The sequence below is a fragment of the Solanum stenotomum genome, chromosome 3 (genome assembly GCF_019186545.1).
Source record: "Solanum stenotomum isolate F172 chromosome 3, ASM1918654v1, whole genome shotgun sequence".
NCBI lineage: Eukaryota > Viridiplantae > Streptophyta > Magnoliopsida > Solanales > Solanaceae > Solanum > Solanum stenotomum.
In genome coordinates this window covers 17,414,575-17,433,802 of record NC_064284.1, presented here as the reverse complement: position 1 = coordinate 17,433,802, position 19,228 = coordinate 17,414,575, and the positions used below count along the sequence as shown (strand labels likewise).

Genomic DNA, 19,228 nt, shown 5'->3' with positions numbered 1-19,228 from the left:
AATAAAAACAAAATTTCTAATTAAAAGGATGACAATGCTTTCGTTGTTACTAAAAATAATTCACAATATTTTATTTTAAATGTATGTAGAATGGACAAAATTGGCTTATTGGGGTGATTTAAAGAGTTTTTTTTTAAAGTAGTGTGAACCGTATGTGTTTTTGTGAAGAATTTGTTAATTTTTGACAAATTTTAATAAAAGGATGAAAGTTGTCAGATTTTAAATAATAGAGGGGTGTTTTCTGTTAAGAATAATAATTTGAGGATGTAGTTTAAATTGGGGGTATAGTTTAAGTATGTTTTTGACCAAAAACTTTGAAACTAGGGGTCGTTTGGTAGAGTGTATTAGGAAAAACAATGCATGTATTAGCCTTGTGTATTATTGGTGCCTTGTTTGGTACTTTTTTTCAACCTATGTATAACTAATGCTTGCATTAGTTATACACTCTATTGTGTATTAAGGAGTGCATTGTTAATACCATGGATTTCTAGGTATTAGCAATGCAATGGATTCAATGCATGCTTTAATATGATAACCACTTACCCCTCAAAACCTTTTTTACATCTTTTCCATCATAAAAGTCAAGGGTATCTTTGTAAATAATTTTTTTAATACCATACATACTATTTTTAATGCATCAATCCAAACAATGCATTAAAATAATCTATGTATAATTAATGCAAACATAACTAATACATGCATTGCTAATGCAAGCATTACTAATATACTCTATTTAGCATTCTTCTTAAACATTCTACCAAATGACCATAAGGCATGTTATTGGTTGGGTAAAATAATGGGTCTCTAGTATTACACATATTGATTGTTATTATGTAATCCGAGATTGAGATTTTAGATGATATTTAATTTATAATTTGAAATTACATCATTGCTGAATTTTATTCAGTTTCTGACATCTTATCGTATATGACTTGAAATTACTCTCTTTGTTTCATATTACTTTGCCTATCTATTAGAAACAGTTGTTTCAATTTATGAAATTAATAAAAAAAAAATTATATTTTTCCGTTTCAACCTTGGTATTAATAACTAGTTAAAGTAATAACAGAAAAGTTTAGAGTTTAATAAAATACACCTCTAATTAAAAATTTCTCATAAAAAAAAGTTGAGCAAGTAAAGGACCAAGTAATATAAAACAAAAGGAGTAAATAAAGATTTTAACCACAAAAAAAATTAAAAAAAAGTACTTGCATCGGCTTTTAATGTTTTTTTAATAAACTTTGAACTTTAATGAATTTAAAAATATAAAAAAACAGAGGACCTCTGGAAATTAGAACTTCTTCAAAATTATCATATGTTTACATCTTTACCCGTCTTCAAAATCTTCAAACAATTAATATACCTACGAGCATATTAAAAAATCATTTTACTTTTCGAACGAAGGAATTAAAAAATTCCAAATTATAAAGACAAAGAACATTTGTAAGAGAAAAAAATTATTGTCTTGCTTTGATTTTTCTAAGAGAAAAAAACTATTGTCCTGCTATAATTTACTTTTATAGAGAAGACTTCTACCATGGGTAAAAATTAAATATTTTTAGTCTTAATAGGGACTCATATTATGTCATTATTATTACAGTAAAATAGTAAATTGATAATTTTGTCTAGAGTTTTTAAGGAGGGACAAAAAGTTCAATCACATTTCTATGAAATAATCTATAATATCTTATATATATAAAAAGATTTTAAGCTTGCCTTCGTGGCACTTCTGAAAAATATAAAATACTATTTATCTTTTCTTTTCGTGGGCTTTTTAACCTAACTTTTTTCGATTTAAATATGTTTCATTCCCTAGAACTTTTTTCCCGATTTATCCATAAATATTTTTTATTTATAGATTTATTTTATATAAAAGCTAGCATATCAGACTTAGATTATGCTCCATTAGATGTTTCATTCTTTGAACGGGAACGTATATTCTATGTGGTTTACGAACTAATTTTTGAACAATAATGAATTTTTTTTCACAATTTTCTATGTATATTCGCCTCAAATTCAATGTAGTATTTGAGAATATTCGTAAAAGCAAAATCATTGTTGTAATCGTGTGTATACTTGTGGAGTTTTAATCTTTTTTTCTTCTCTTTTTACTGTTAGAGGTTGTTTGACATTATTGTTGGAAGTTCAGAAGCATTTATTTTGATGAAAAAATATTTTTTATGAAGACTTAAATATCTCTTCCATATATACATATTTACCAAAATACCACTTATTAATTAACCTATCTCATAAGTTTGGTTAAGTTTCATTTAAGAATTTTATATATTTTATATTTTATTTTATGTTTATGTGTTATTATTTTATTTATTATATTACGTATTGTTTTACATAATTAGAAAAAAGATAACAAAAGTATTTTTTGCAAGATTAGAAAAAGATAATTAAAGATTTTAACCCTCCAAATAAGGTATATTGAAAATTGAATATGTACATTTTAGTTTCATAAAAATAAAAATTAAATTAAGGATTTTTTGTAATAGATATTAAAAATAATTTCTCTCTATAAAATAATCTTAATACTAAAAGTACATTGATATTTGTTCCTTTTTCGTAGTTTAACTCTCAAAAGTATTTTTAATAAATATTTGCCAAACACAATTTGCTAATGGAAAACACTTTTTAAATGAATTTAGCCAAATACATATTTTTTTTTTCAAAAGCACTTTTTTTGAAAAGCTATTTTAAAATATATTTCTGAAAATAAGCAATTTTTATCAGTAATGCCAAACAGACTCTTAATATTACAGTAATAACCATGTGTAATTTAATGGCCATTGCTTTTCAGAAAAACAATTTAAAGAAATCTTTTCAAGCTATGGAAACATATTGCCAGCTTCAGGCAAGTCCTTTTATTTTTGGATAAGAAGTATACATAACAAGGATAAAAATTATATGAAGTTTGTCTGAGTTGGTAACATCTTTCAGTAGACCTTGCTTACCTTTAGTATATCGACTACAATTATATTTTTATTTTTATATTTTGTTCGATATGTCGATTTTATGAAAGTTAATCATTATTGTATATTCTTTATGTACAGACGGTAGTACAAAATAAGGAGATGCAGACTGATCAAAATGTTTTGAGTGGAACTTGCAACTGTTAATATCCTGAAACCATGCATGTTAGTAATCATAATTTTCTGTTTTACTTTCACTTGGAATGTGAATGGACATGCAATTTAGTGGTCGAGTTGAACTTTCCATGTATCTATGTAGTTTCTATATTTCTTTGAGAAGAAGAAAAGGAAACTTCCAAATAATAATATACTTCTATATTTATTTTAGCTTAGTTTTTTCCTTGCATTATTTGCTTTTGCTATTTGTAAAAGTTTATATTTCTCTTTGGGTACACTATATCAAAATTGATCCTTAGTAGTGATTAACCAACGACAATAGCTTAATTTCCACTAAGTAAAGACTATCACTCTTTGTTAATGTTGCAATATTCATATTTCTTGCCGATGCTTAATTGTTTTCTCTATGTGCATCATTTTCATGGATTTGACAATCTTTGAAGTGAAGAACATGAATTTCTTTAACACGAGGGATTTGGATGCATGGTGTTGTTCCTAAATAGGTTTAGTGATCTGTATGTATTCGTCTATCTCAAAAAATAATAATTCTTCTTTGCTACGTGTATTAATTATTTTAAAGGGCAACTCGGTACAGTAACTCTTTAGGAAAGTTAACGAATGGGCGAAGCGCGGCAAGTTAACTAGTATATTACTGAAACTGTTTGCACAAGACACATAATGAGTAGTTATTCCTACTGTCACATACAAGCATATCTAAAAAGGAACCAGATGCAGCAGCTTCACTTTTAATTCCTTTCCAAACAAAGATCAATAAATGATTCCTATGACTTTACACCTTGATCATTCATTTACTTGGAAGGCTATAGGTGTACAGAGTATACTACCTTGCGTTTCTTCACAAAAAAAAAAAAAATGTTCCATAAAAGGGAAGTCACTGGCGTAATTACATGTACAAGACTCAGAAGAAGCAAACCAGTATGTCAGAGTTGTACATTCCAGGAAAAGGTGCAAACGTTTTCTTGTACTTTGTCCGAGTCCTAATCTCTTCCTGTATCTGACCATGCAATTGACTTAGTTCCAGCTTCAAGTCTTCGATTATCTTCAATCTTTCTACTTTCTCAGGTAAGAGGGGCAACTGTCTTTCCAGACAGATGACTGGAAATAGAAATAAAGACAGACGTTAATCATTTAAGTCCCATGGATATCATGCAAAATCTACTCATCTTTGTGATAAACAAATAAATGGTAGAGAAGTAGGAAAAAAAATACATACTCAGATCCAACTCCATTTCCTCTCATCATTTCACCATCCAAGGAAACCGCACCATCTTCTATGCAGGAACTTGCCATGTAAAGGTGTTTTCTAGACTCTAGACTTGAAGCTTACCAAGCAGACAGTAAAATGCTGTCTCCCGGAGACCATCCCCTGTAGAAGTTCTAAACTGCAAATGTTCTGCAGGAAGGAATATCATATTAACCGCATAGCCAAAAATGCCAGGGAGAGTTTCTCCATTTGATAAAGCTGGGCGTGGAAAAGCAAGTTCTCTTTGGAGATCACTGCTGACTTCTCACGTATATGGCCTGAAACAAAAAGGCAAGGACCTTACATTTTTTTTTTCCAGAGAGCATTGATCAGACATGGATGAAACATGATGTGTTAACTGGATCGAGAGACCTAAAATCATAACAATTGAAAACAGTTAGTATAAAGTAAACCAGAGAGAGAAAGAAATGCTTTAACCTTATATCCTCAAGGCAAATAACCTTATATTGACCCTTGATGGAAATTCCAAGCTTAGAAGCTAATATGTCAAGAGCACTGGCGCAATTCACATTTCAATCCATTTGATAATTGTCAAGAGCTCTGGCGCTGCACGGGATTTGCATACTACTGCAAGCAACTGATCTTCTCCAAGATGTGTTGAAAGCATGCTAGGGATAGGTAACGCACGTAATTACATCCATACTGCCAAGGAAGTTCTTAAACTGAGTCGTTTTACAGAAAAAGATACCAGCATCAACCTGCTAAGCTTATGGGTCCGAAACTCTCCAAGAAGTGCAACCACGCCAAGTATGTCATGAGCATATTTGAGATACAGCTGTTCAGGTTTTGGTGATCTGAGCAGCTTGTAGACAACAGCAGCTGCACTGTCTGCCTTTCCTTCAATCTTCTCCATAACCACTTCTTTATCATAGCCCAGGTCGTGAAAAGAATCAAGACCAGTATAAACTGCATCCATGTGCATTTTATGTTAAAAAATTTAAGATGCATTTAATATGTCAAGAAAGAAGTTAAGACGGTCTGTTGTGAATGAGGTACCACTCTACTACAAGTTACTACAGGATCTCAAATTTCCCATGCAATCATGATATCATGGCTGACCGCTCCCCTCCTGCCAGAAACTGTGGCTGCATACACGGCGACAATAGATCATATACACTGAGAACAAAACTTCATAAGGTAGTAGTGGTATGTAATACATCCAGACATAAGGTACTAGTGGTAAGTAATACACGGATTACTTTATTTACAAAAAGTAGCAGTGAGGGAGAAATATGTAGGTACAGTATTGACTGCCTTTTTTTTTTTTAACTCTGTAATGGATTCTATATAGAATTAAAATCATCTTGCATTTTATGCCCAAAAGCTAACAACAATGCAATGGAATTTACAAGGTCCTTTGGAGTTAAAATCATATTATACATCTGTGTTTTACAGCTCGTGAAGGGGGAGTAAGATAGACTAGGTGCTTTTACTCAACTCGTGAAGGTTCTTTTTTAGTTAGCAAGGATAAGGAAGCAAAGCTAGAGTCTTCTAATAATATGCTTGTCATAACGTGCGACTATCTCCACTATAAAAAGAAAAAATGGAAAGAATAGCATTTTCAGCACATTTATACGAAGAAGTCTTTATTATTATATTAGCATAGGTAGTCAACATTTTCAGTTAGGGTTTTTTCCATACATGCAAACACAATAAATGAAACCAAACAATCATAGTTAGTAGCACGCTTGAGCCCTAAAGTGAGTATCAAAACGTGTTGAGCGCTTTGCGTTGCTAAATGTGCGCTTCAATGTCGGCATCAAGAGTCTAAGGCATACTTTTTGTTATCAATGAACCTCTTATGAAGATGTGACACTAAACAATTGATATTTCACTCTATCGTACAAAAAAATTCAATTTGTTTGTTCTTATATTTGTTATTCATGCTAATAATTATGGGCTAGTTTCAGATATATACAATAAAATCATTAGTTTACAATAAGAGCTTGTTGGATTGGCTTTTCAGTTTTGACTTATAAGCCAAAAACCATAAGTTACAAATCATACTTATGGCTTTTGGTTTATTTTTGTCATTTTAGCTTAAAACTAAGTGCTTATACCGTTATACGTACTTTTTTAACTTACCCAAACACTACGAAACTGCTTAAAAGCGATTTTAGCTTAAAAGCACTTAAAATAAGCCAATCCAAAAAGGCTCTAAAAATAGTCATCCTTTATTTACATAATAAGTAGCCAAAAGTCATAGAAAGTAATAAACTAAGGGGTCGTTTGGTGTGAGAGATAGAAATAAATAGTAATGGGATAAGAAAATGGTGATAGGATAAAGTTTTTGTTTCTTGTTTGGTTGCCATGTTTGGGATAACTTCTCCCACCATTTATATCATAGTGATGGGATAAGTTATCCCATGATAGCTAACTCCTGGGATAACTTGTTCCCAACCAAACGACCTCTAACTATACAATATAGCTTACCTATACATGAGTTATACACTGACTATTGACTATCAACTAATCAGGAGGAGGAGGAGAAAAAGAAGGAGGAGGAGAAGGGGGGAAGTAGGAAGGAGGAGGAAAAAAAGCCATTAATAGCCAAATTGATAGGAAGAAGAAGGGTATGTCCAATGTCCAATTTGGCCATTTTTTATTTTTTTTAAAAAAGATGACAAACAGGCCCTTTTGTATAATTTTCCCAATAATTATTAGACTTGGACTAAACATATGTATAATTGTATTTTTTTCACCCTTTGCATCGTTTTTCATTAAAGCCCACATCTTATTTGTACTTTGCAAAGCTCCAACGAACCTTAGATGTTTGTTGCGCTTTTCGCATTTGATTATACTGACCATAGATGGAGGTCTATCTCCTGTAGGCATCATAGTAGATCTCCACTAAAAAAGACAAAGAACACCCTAGATTAATTGTGTCTACACTTATTTAAACCTTCTAAAACAAAAAAGAGTTGACAGACTCTTCTATTCTACTCACTCTAGGAATTCGAAGCTATGAGGGTGATCCGTGTAGTTAGTTCCCTTTGTTTGTGGAGCAAGGCCTCCTTCCTCTCTTCCGAACTGCAAATATGGTGAAAGATATGTTGCATCATATTTGCAACAGCCTCAGGTTCGAGATGAGGAAAATGCAACCAAAACAGACCCAACCTTCGCTCTGATTGGAGCTTCTCCTCTTCTACTCTGAAGAAATATATCTTCCAAGTCTTCGAAAAGAATCAATGGCTTCACTCAATTTGATTCGAGTTAGCAAGTTAAAGGTGAAAGGAATTTAGGAATGAATAGCATGCAAAGTCCTTGCTAGGAATTCCGAATAACTTTCTATAGTCCTTAAGGTTACAGGTGAAGCTTACTTCCTGTGGTAGCCTCTTGGATCTTTGCCACTCGAGGGTTGGGTTCTGTGGCGGGTTCTTTGGTCTACAGACTCATTTGGTAAAAGTGGTGGCTTGGTCCCCCCCCTATCATGAGTGTATGTGGGAGAAGTTTGTATTAGCATTTAGGCATTTGCCTTATGGTTCGCGGTTTGCAGTCCTCTCTCGCCGAGATGCCTTTCAAAAAGATTTTTTCCCTCATCAAAACAAGACCCACTATCGTAGACATAGCCTAGTCGGGCGTGGACGGGAATTCCCCAATAGATTCTACAGATTCAGAGATTGCGTTTTACTATAAAAGGCTTGATTTCACAAACATGTACATTTTATACTATATACTATCACTATGCTCTACGTTCAAAACAACTCCAATTTCTTCTTTACAAACAGTCCAGATGATATACAAGGGACCTGACCTGTTATCCAGATCTTCCTAAATTGCGTCCTTAATCTACTAGTAGTCTTCCTTTGGTTCCCATGATATACATTCTAGTCATTTCTACAATATTTTCTCTCTCCTAAATTTTACCAGTATTTCTAGGATATTTAACATTATGGCGAGAACTTTGCGACTAAATGACTATTTAATAACTGGATTACTAAATTTCTAATTTATCCAAGTCTCCTCTTGGAACAAATTACTTCAGCAGAAGTTTACATAAATTAAATCTTTCTTTTAAAGTAAGTTCTGCAAAAGATCCTTCCCAAGCTCCTCATTTGTCTTGCCTAACAAATTTCCAAAGTTTCAGATATTGCCAGTTGAATACTCCAAATACAAGGAAGCAATTATGTAGATGCCAAATCTACGTGGAAGAAGAAGATCTACACTTGTCATCCCTAAGCTAGATTTGAAAGTTGGGTGGGAAGACATTGATTACAAGATAGCCATATTCATAAATGCCTCTCTACTATCGATATTCAATTCAAGATTGACAGACAAAGAAATCCTATATTCAAGGGTTGTCAGGAGCAGTAAATGGGGAAATATGGAATTTATTAGCACCTCTAAAGAAAAGAGTCATCAACACATTATAGAAGGTTAATCAGGAAAGATAATATAATTTTCTGGGAGATGAGTTTTCAATATTTATCACGTTCCGAGTCTATGACACATTTTAGATTTACCTGAATGACTTCTAGTAATTATTTATATCTTAATCTCACTGTCTCCTAGGAGGTGTTTTTAATCCTATTCCTATGTTTATATTTTATATGTAATTGAGTTTGTCTCGTTGTATGTATTTGAATATGCAACACACTTTATTTTTATTGTTGATTGCTTCACTGAATCATTATCCTCTCTACCTTCCCAAGGTAGGGGTAAGGCTACCTACACACCACCCTCCCAGACCCCACTTGTGGGATTACACTAGATATGTTGTTGTTTGTTTATTTTGCATCACTGAATCATTTGTATTCTTTCTTTCTCGTGTATATTTTTTGTAAAGGGAAGTAAAGATCAAATTTTCAAAGAGTTCTAGAAGGTAGATAAAGCTATTTTGAAACTAAGAGATGGATGAAGGAGCTGAAATGGAAAAGGGTAAGATTTACAGAGAGAGCAAACATTGCTGACCGGTGCAAAGATCAACTATGAAATAAGGAAACAAAAGTTTGTCAAGTTTCTTCACAAAGCTCATCCTATCTTTCAGGGCTATATACTTGAGTGTGTCTAGTTAGACTATGCATGCTAGTCATTGATTTTTTCGTAATAATTAGTGTTGTCGATGCCAAGAAGATATAAATTAAGTCATCTATAAGTTGATTTATGTAAAAGCTTGAGCATTTTTTACAATATAGCTTGCCAAAAGTCATAGAAAGTAATATATTGACTATACAATATACCTTACCTATACATGAGTTATACACTAACTATACATTATGATACACTCAAAAACTGAAAAACAACTTAACTATACATGAAGTATACATAGAGTGTTCAATCTCGATCAATTCTAAATCACCTCTAAACAATCCCAAATTTTAGATATGAAATTTGCTGGATAATTCGAGTCTTTTGATATATATTTGCTTGAAATGATTCACATTTTCGATACATCAATTAAAAAAAAAGGAGAAGAAGAAGACAAAGAAGAATGATGACGATGAAGACGGAGGAGGAGGAGGGGGGAAAGTAGGAAGGAGGAAAAGAAGCCATTAATGGCAAAAATTGTTAGGAAGAAGAAGGGTATGTCCAATGTCTAATTTGGCCTCTCTTTTTTTTTGAAAAAAAGACGAATAACGGGCCCTTTTGTATAATTTTCCCAATAATTATTAGTCTTGGAGTAAACATATGCATAATTGTATTTTTTCACCCTTTGCGTCGTTTTTCATTAAAGCCCACATCTTATTTGTACTTTGCAAAGCTCCAACGAACCTTAAATGTTTGTTGCACTTTTTGCTTTTCATAATACTGAGCATAAATGAAAGTCTATCTCCTGTAGGCATCATAGTAGATCTCCACTAAAAAAGACAAAGAACACCCTAGATTAATTGTGTCTACACTTATTTAAACTTTCTAAAACAAAAAAGAGATGACAGACTCTTCTATTCTGCTCTCTTTAGGAATTCAAACTATGAGGGTGATCCGTGCAGTTAGTCCCCTTCGTTTGTGGAGCAGGGCCTCCTTCGTCTCTTCTGAACAACAAATATGGTGCAAGATATGTTGCATCATATTTGCAACAGCCTCAGGATCAAAATGAGGAAAATACAACCAAAACAAACCCAACCTTCGCTCTGATTAGAGTTTCTCCTCTTCAACTCTTGAGAAATATATCTTCAAGTCTTCGAAAAGAATCTCCGGCTTCACTCAATTTAATTCGAGTTCGCAAGTTAAGGGTGAAAGGAATTTAGGAATGAATAGTATGCAAAGTCCTTGCTAGGAATTCCAAATAACTTTTTATATTCCTGGTTTCAGGTGAAGCTTACTTCCTGTGGTAGCCCCTTGGATCTTTGCCTCTCAAGGGTTGGGTTTTGTGGCAGACTCTTGGGCCTCCACAGACTCATCTGGAAAAAGTGGTGGTGTGGTTATTCCCCCCCCCCCCCCCCCCCCCCNNCCCCCCCCCCCCCCCTTCCCTTTCATGCGTGTATGTGGGAGAAGTTTGTATTAGCATTTAGGCACTTGCCTTATGGTTCGCAGTCCTCTTTCGCCAAGATGCCTTTCAAAAAGATTTTTCCCTCGTCAAAAATAGACCCACTATCGTAGATTTAGCCAATTCGGGCGTGGAAGGGAATTCCCCAATAGATTCTACAGATTCAGCGTTTGCTTTAAAAAGCTAGATTTCATAAACATGTACATTTTAAACTGTATTCTATCACTATGCTCTACGTCCAAAAACAACTCCAATTTCTTCTTTACAAACAGTCCAGTTGATATACAAGGAACCTGTTATCCAGATCTTCCTAAATTGCATCCTTAATCTACTAGTAGTCTTCCTTTGGCTGCCTTGACATATATTCCACTCATTTCTTCAATATTTTCTCTCTCCAAAATTCAATACTAGGATATTTAACATTATGGTGAAAACTTCGCGACTAAATGACTATTTAATATCTGGACTACTAAATTTCCAATTTATCCATGTCTCCTCTTGGAACAAATTACTTCAGCAGAAGTTTACATAAATTATATCTTTCTTTTAAAGTAAGTTCTGCAAAAGATCCTTCACAAGCTCCTGATTTGTCTAGCCTAAAAAATGTCCAAAGTTTCAGATATTGCCACTTGAATACTCCATATACAAGGAAGCAAATATGTAGATGCCAAACCTACGTGGAAGAAGAAGATCTGTACTTAACATTCCTGAACTAGAATTTAATGTTGGGTGGAAAGACATTGCTAACAAGATAGGAAGATTCATAAATGCTTCTCTACCATCGACATTCAATTCAAGATTGACAGACAGAGACATCCCCTATTCAGAGGCTGTCAGGAGCAGTAAATGGGGTAATATGGAATTTATTAGCACCTCCAAAGAAGAAGAAACTGGTCTGTCAAAGGAAAGAGCCATTCACATTGATGAATCTTTTGACCCATCTTAAAACGATGTTTTGAACAGATGCGTGGTCTGCAATTTCCACGAAAACTTTCTGGAGCTGCCCACACTATAAGATATCAGGAAGTGGTCCTATGGCCTCTGGAAACAAGCTCATGGATTAAATACCTATGAGATGGGTAACCAGAGTTTCCTTCTATAATTTGCTTCCAAAGCAGACACAGAGTAGGTTATACATGGCGAATGGAAATGGAAGAAATCTCCAGCTCAACTCCATTGGTGGTCACCAACAATTGGAGCCGTCAAGCAGGAAAAGAAACTCAGCTCTGTCTGGGTTAAGTTTGTAGGACTAGCGTTGTATTTATGGTCGCAGAAGACCTTCAGAGCTATTGGAGATCATAGTGAGGGATGGATGGAGATGGACGAAACACAACTCCGGAACCATCTCAAATGGGAAAGGGTCAGAATAAAGGAGACGGTAGTGAAATTCCGAAGAATTAGTGACAATAGAGAATGGTGGGTTTTTCTTCACGATCCAAGTATGGGAGGAGCTGCCCAGCAACTTACTCCATCGAAACAGAAAACAGAGGTCCCCCTTCGAACCAGAAGGTATCGAGAATGATACTTGCAGGTAAAAGGAAGATTGTGCACAGTGACGATATGCCAAAAATCACTATGGAACTCTTTAACAGTTGCAAGGGGATTGGCAAAAGGAATGAAGAAGACCACTGGTGGCAAATCATTCCAGCCTGCATTTGGTGGGTAGTCTCTTCTTTATTTAATGTAAACATGATCTTTTGGAGGATACAGGGGATCTCATAGAACTGATAGGCAAAGTGTAATAAAGGTAGCTGTTAGCTCTCTGTTTTAGCCCCTCCTTTGGCTCCTATTTATGGATTTTGTAATTACTCTCCAGAAACACCCCTGGTGTTGACTTTTAATATATATACAGCTTGTTATCTTTTTTTTAAAAAAAAAGTTAATTTGTAGTTGCCAAACTTTACTTGTTATTTAAATATTGCAGCACAAACTTGAAGCATATGTGTTCTCTCTCACCTGTAATGAGGTTACTGGTTAGAATATGAACATCTTCAGTTGAAAAAGGACAGTTTTACTGCATCCTAGAAAAACCAATTTCGACCCTTTCTCGTGAAATTGTTTTAGCATCTCACTTCCTATATCTACATCTTTAGACAGCTCAAAGAAAACATCAATAACTGGAATACTAAAGAAAGCACAAGCTTAAAAAGTTCCCAGGGGAAAAAATAGGATCTCTTATCCATGCAGAGTTCTCATAACATGATAAAATGCAAGTACAGTCTGCAGCTATCAAATGACATCGTCAATCAATTAAAGCAGGATGTAAGGACAAAGAGGATCAAGTAAGAAAAGCTCAAGCTTTTACCTATATCAACTTAGAGATAACTTAATTTATATCTGCTTGGCATCAACAACACTAATTATTACGACAAAAATCAATGACTAGCATGCATAGTCTAACTAGACACACTCAAGTATATAGCCCTGAAAGATAGGATGAGCTTTGTGAAAGAAACTTGACAAACTCTTGTTTCCTTATTTCAAAGTTGAACTTTGCACTGGTCAGCAATGTTTGCTCTCTGTGTAAATCTTCCTCAAATCTTACCCTTTCCCACTTCAGCTCCTTCATCCGTATCTCAGTTTCAAAATAGCTTTCAGGTAGATACGACCTTCCAGAACTCTTTGGAAATTTGATCTGTACTTCCCTTTACAAAAATAAACACGAGAAAGAAAGAATCCAAATGATTCAGTGATGCAATACAAACAAACAACAACATATCCAGTGTAATCCCACGAGTGGATCTGGGAGGGTGGAGTGTACGCAGCAATGCCCCTACCTTGGGAAGGTAGAGAGGATAATGATTCAATGATGCAATCAACAAGAAAAATAAAGTGTGCTGCCAATTCAAATGAATCTAATATATAAACATACGAAATCAAATACATGTAATATATGAACATAGGAATAGGATTGAAAACAACTCCTACGAGACAGTGAGATTAAGATATCAATAATTACCATAGGTCATTCAGGTAAATCTAAAATTTGTCGTAGACTCGGAACGTGATAAATCCTGAAGACTCCTCTCCCAGAAAAAATGCATTACAAACAAATGTAACAAAAGCTACCTTGCAGAAGCTTTGCTGTAGATGTAGTGAAAGAAATGGAAGAACATGCTTTCATGCACCATTCTATACAGATTGACAGAGGAAGTTCGTGAAAGGTCGAACTACTGAACTCCACAAAGGTCAAGCAACATGGTCACAAAATAACACCAGCTTCCCAGTTCAGGCGCACAGTTAGGGATCAAGTATATTACTTGATACTCAAAAAGGAACAAGTTAATAGGCAATCAATTCTTTAAAGTATCTTCACAAACAAGTTGAACTATGAAAGAACAAAAATTTATGGATATAATAAACACACTATTTAAGACAAGCCTCTTTACCTTTTGCCTAGGGAAAATATACCACCACCCTTTATGATCCCACCGTCCAATGATATGGCTCCATCAGCTATAAAAGGTAGTGCCTGCATCATGTCTGCCCCTGTTTTGTATACTTGCAACTGTGAGAAGAGTCTATAGAAGAGGGTCTCTCTCAGGCCATGACCAGTGCTTGTAACACAAAATAAATTCGCAGTGTCAATATTGATCATATTGACAGCAAATCCAAGAAAACCAGGAGGAGTTTCCTCGTTGAGGTATCTTGGCTTCTTTATGGCAAGCCTCCTCTGAGGGTCATCAGCAAGAAATTCACCAGTGTATGGTCTAAAATGATAACCCAAAAATGAAAAAGATAAGAGAGTAAAAAAGTGCTAAAGAATATGAGATGCATTTGCAAGAAGAGATCATCATAACCTCAAACCTTAAGTTCTCAAGACAGATTACAAGATATCGGTCATCCAAAGGTCTCCCAATTGAAGCTCCAACTCCATGAAGACCAGAACTTTTATTTACAAGTCCTTTCTTATCATATGTTTGCAGTGCTTTAAGTCCATCATGCGTCTTGCAAACAACTGCTAACATGGTTTCTTGCCCAAGATAATCTGAGAGAGTCCTAGATTTCAGAGATTAAGATACAAATGTCAGTCATAATACAATGAACTTCTAAATTTTTTTTGGTAAGTACAGTGAACTTCCATTATCATCCTACTTCTTGGTAAAGCCAAAATCGACCCCCAAAATATATCTCATGAGGGGAAGATTGCCCATGCCTGTATATGCAAACCACACATTCATTCCCCAACTAATGTAGGACTACTTAGTACGACCTAAGAAAGTGAGAAAACATTCAAATACCAACTAACCTTCTACCCTAATCTGCGACCTCCAAACCCTAATCACTCTAAGTATACCTATGACAAATTCAAAGACCAGAACGTATCAAACTTTTTGTCTCAAGTCTTCACCATCATGCAGCCAGTGGCGGAGCCAGAAAATTTAACAAGGGGGTTCAAAATCTGAAAAGTAAACACACGAACTAGTGGAAGGGGGTTCGACATCTATTATACAAATCTAAAAAATAATTTTAATCATGTATAAATAGTAATATTTTTCGCCGAGGGGGGTCGGATGACCCCCCTCATTACATGCTGCCTCCGCCACTGCATGCAGCCACATATTGTCATCTTGATTGGGACAGAGTGAACGAGTGCTATAATCTCTTGAGCATGGACTAGAATAGAAAGTGGACTCATACAAAGCTCATTTCTTTTTTCTTCTTTATCTATTTTTTGTAGAAAACGCCAGCAATTACTGGATGCTATGAGAAACTAACCTGCTGATATTATCGTCGTCAACCTTGCCAAGCAAAGCAACCATTCCTATCACGTCCTTCATATACGGAATATGACTAATCTGAGTTCCATTATGAGTTGGCAGCTGGCAACTGTTCAATGTTAAGATTTCTTCAATGGTCTCCAATTCATTCTTCCCATTAGAAGATTCCTTATTTTCAGAACCAGTTCCACTTGCTGAATAAATCTTGCCGAGAGCAACTACAATACCCCACAAGCACAAGGCATTAAAATTGAGAAACAGTGAGAAGGCATATGACAAAAGGGAAAGAAAAAAGTTAAAGTGAATGATATAGTCTACACGGAGTGCTTTTAAATAGGCAATACACACATTAAACCAATGAACAATATATTAAGCTCACTGAAACAAGCTGATGGCTGATATTCTGCGCAACAGGTAATCACGAAATCCATATTTACTTGAAATGTGAAAGACGCCCATTGATATGAAAATTCTTACAATGTTTGATTGTTTACTTCCCATAAAGCCAGAATAAAAACATTATATTCTAGGTTACTGAAAGAACAAAATAACTACAGTAACCTTTTAAAATTGTGCACGTGCATTTTACAGCACACCTAATTAATTTGAAAAGAAGGAAACAATACCTTCTATATCCAAAATTGAATCATCCAACCTGTTCTTCTGACCCTCTAAGAATTTGATATTATCTTCATAGTGTTTAATTTGAAGACCAATCTCCTTCACTGCATCCTCAAGTTTCTGCAGTAATTAAATGATGCAGTCATGAATATTGATCCATTTACTTCACAAAAATTATCATAATGGCATTATCATCTCAAATAATGGATGCTAGTAGATATATCTATACCTATAATCAAAACTACTGTGTATATTGCATCCATTAATGACAAAATAAAATGAACTAGGCATCTATCTTTGAAAATCATAACCACCTTGGATTTGCAGATAACAGCCTCAGCAGTTCCATTTTGCATTATGTCCTGATTGCCAGCAAAAGTAAAGGAATTCATCTGACCTCCTTGATTGAGCGATGGATCATGCATAAGTAGTTCCTTAGGACTGGTTCGTAGCTGGCAAAGGAACGTAAAAGCAACTATCAGTTTGTTAGAGTTGCTTATTAATAAAAGATTCAACAAGTGCCTATTATAAGGTCCTAGAGTGCTCACTACATATACAGTGGACAAGTAATACTAATGCGCAAATCGTACTTGCCATTTTTTTTTATCTCTGTTTCATTTAGGAGGAACATAAAATATACTTTCTTTCTGAAAATACAAATGCATCAGAGTAGCAGCCTAGATTCTCTGATACCATAAACTAGCAGCCAAAGGAACATCGAAATTGACGAAGAATTGTATCAGAGTACATGCATGACGGCTTTATCGGTGCCCATAAGCATTAATTAAGTATTTTTATGGTTTATATCTCTTATCCTGAAACTCCATTGACAGAGTGAGTATTTTCAATTGAGTAGAAAAGTTATTTAATTCACTAAACAATCGAAGGTAAAACAGAGGGGGCAAAAGAGGGAAAGGGAGAACCTGCACCTTCTCATTGTCTATCGACATTCTCCGTTGTTCGCCGTCCATCGTTGAATCGCCGGAGATTCCGAGAAGAGTGAGACTGGCGCCGTTGAGGGGAAGGGTGAAGAACAACAATGAGCGTGAGTTCTGACAGCAAAGTGAATATAGGGGTATTTGGTGTGAAGGCGTTTTGGCATTTATTTGGTGCATAAAATCTCGACTAACTCACACTCGACACGTGTACAATTTTTTCAAAAATAATTTTGGAAAAATTTCATAAATATAAAATAAAAGTTATTTTATCTAGGGAAAAATGACAAATATACCCCTAAACTATCGTAAATGGTATGTAGATATCCTCCGTCATACTTTTGGGACATTGGTGTCCCTGTCATCCAAAAACTAGAGCATAATTGCCCTTCACTCTAACGGCAGACTAAATAGGGACACGTGGCGCAATCTTATCCGTCGATCCGATATTTAATAAATATCAGGTCGGTGGATAAGATTATGACACGTGTGTGCCCGTTAGTATAAAGAGTATATATGCTCTAGTTTTTGAACGGCAAGGGCATCAATGTCCCAAAAGCATGACGGGGGTATATGCATACCATTTATAATAGTTTGGGAGTATATTTGTCCTTTTTCCCTTTTATCTATACCAAAATTATAGTCAAGTATTTATTTACATAAAAAAATAGTTTAAATTTAGTGATACAGATAACAAAAATTGTTTTCAATAAAATGATTGTATGTATATATAATATATAGATGTTGTACAAATAGTGTAGACTCGTGTATAGGTGATGTATAACTTTATATTAGAGATGTACATTGTTGATACAATAAAGTATATATTGTACTTTGATTTTTATTCAATTTCAACCAACTCAAATCTCCCCTAAATAGTTTCAAAATTTAGATATAAGCTCCTCTCAATGTATTGATTCGTTTAATATATTATTCATGTTTGCGGCAAATTTAACTCTTGATTTTTTTGTTAATTATGCAAGATATGAGAACTTTAAAATCATGATTTGGCAAAATTTTCTAGAGATATTTTTCATGATAATTAGTTTGTGTATATTTCATTGATAGACATTCATTCCTTCAAAAAGGCTAGTTATCACTAAATAAGTAAAAACTATCACTGTTTTTATATGTTCTGTACTACACAACCAGAGATGAGTGGCAAGGATTAATAAGACTATTATATATTATGATAATGAACTAATAGCTGGGCTAAATTTGGTGGGCAATGATCAATTCTTTTAATTTTCCCTTTTTCAAATTTGGATGTAGCAATGACCCGTTTAATTTGCTTAGTTTGAAGTTGATTATTGATCTGTTTATTTATTAGCTCACACATTTTAGTCCATCAAATTTTTAGATCAATATATACTCCAGAGTTTAGACTAATTCATGAAAAAAAATCAATTTATTTTATTTAATATATTATATATAATCATAATAAAAAAATAAAAATTTACAAGGTACTAAAATTTATAAAAACAAATAAGCAACTAAAATGTAGCAAAAATTGGGTGAATTGAGTTATGACCCCCAATATATTTCGATCCAAATAAACTTTGGAAAAATTCGACAAAATGTCATTTGGTCAAAATTCGTCCCTAAAATAACTCAATTATATTAATTACATAAAATGGTCATTTGTCAACAACAACAACAACAACAACAACCCAGTGAAATCCCACTAGGTGGGGTCTGGGGAGGGTAAATAGTACGCNGCAGTAATTTTTTGCTTCTACTTTTCCTTTCTGCTTTGTCTTCTTCTTGCAGTCATTAATGACTTCTCCCTTCCTTATTTATTTGTTGTTTTCCTTCTTCCTTCCATTATCCTCCTCTTTTTTCCTCTCCTTATTCTTCTCCTTCTTCCATATACAAATCTTGTCCCATGCTTGACTTTAAAATTAACGTACCGTAAACCTGAATCATTTCGAATGAATAATTCAAAATATTTAGATAAATTTATATCGAAATTTTGGAACTGTTTAGAGAAGATTTGAGTTGGTTGGACTAGAAGAAAAAAAAGAGAAGGGAAAACTACACAAATTGAACTTATTAGGCAAAGAATTTACTCAAATTGGACCTAACCCAATATATTTACCCTGATTGGACCCATGACCAAAAATATTTACCCGACTTCCCCCTTG

General features: G+C 34.2%; 2 protein-coding genes across 3 annotated transcripts in view; both read right to left on the bottom strand.

Moving 5' to 3' along the window:
• LOC125857882 (protein DEFECTIVE IN MERISTEM SILENCING 3-like) overlaps window positions 1–19,228 on the bottom strand; it is a 61,942-nt gene that overhangs the window by 17,105 nt on the left and 25,609 nt on the right. The window lies entirely within an intron of this gene.
• LOC125857881 (protein DEFECTIVE IN MERISTEM SILENCING 3-like) lies at window positions 3,930–17,230 on the bottom strand. Of its 2 annotated transcripts, XM_049537535.1 has the most exons (12): window positions 17,073–17,229; window positions 16,464–16,601; window positions 16,155–16,269; window positions 15,527–15,746; window positions 14,615–14,806; window positions 14,197–14,517; window positions 13,353–13,452; window positions 5,079–5,286; window positions 4,821–4,988; window positions 4,664–4,731; window positions 4,330–4,509; window positions 3,930–4,211 (listed from the first exon to the last, which is right to left on the bottom strand). In XM_049537535.1, exons 1-9 carry the CDS (start codon window positions 17,118–17,120, stop codon window positions 4,945–4,947), a joined length of 1,386 nt encoding a protein of 461 aa, XP_049393492.1. In that variant the 5' UTR covers window positions 17,121–17,229; the 3' UTR covers window positions 3,930–4,211; window positions 4,330–4,509; window positions 4,664–4,731; window positions 4,821–4,944. The 2 variants fall into 2 exon arrangements, with proteins under 2 accessions (XP_049393492.1, XP_049393493.1); XM_049537536.1 differs by lacking the exons at window positions 3,930–4,211; window positions 4,330–4,509; window positions 4,664–4,731; window positions 4,821–4,988 and adding an exon at window positions 5,377–5,465 and having other exon boundaries at window positions 5,123–5,286; window positions 17,073–17,230.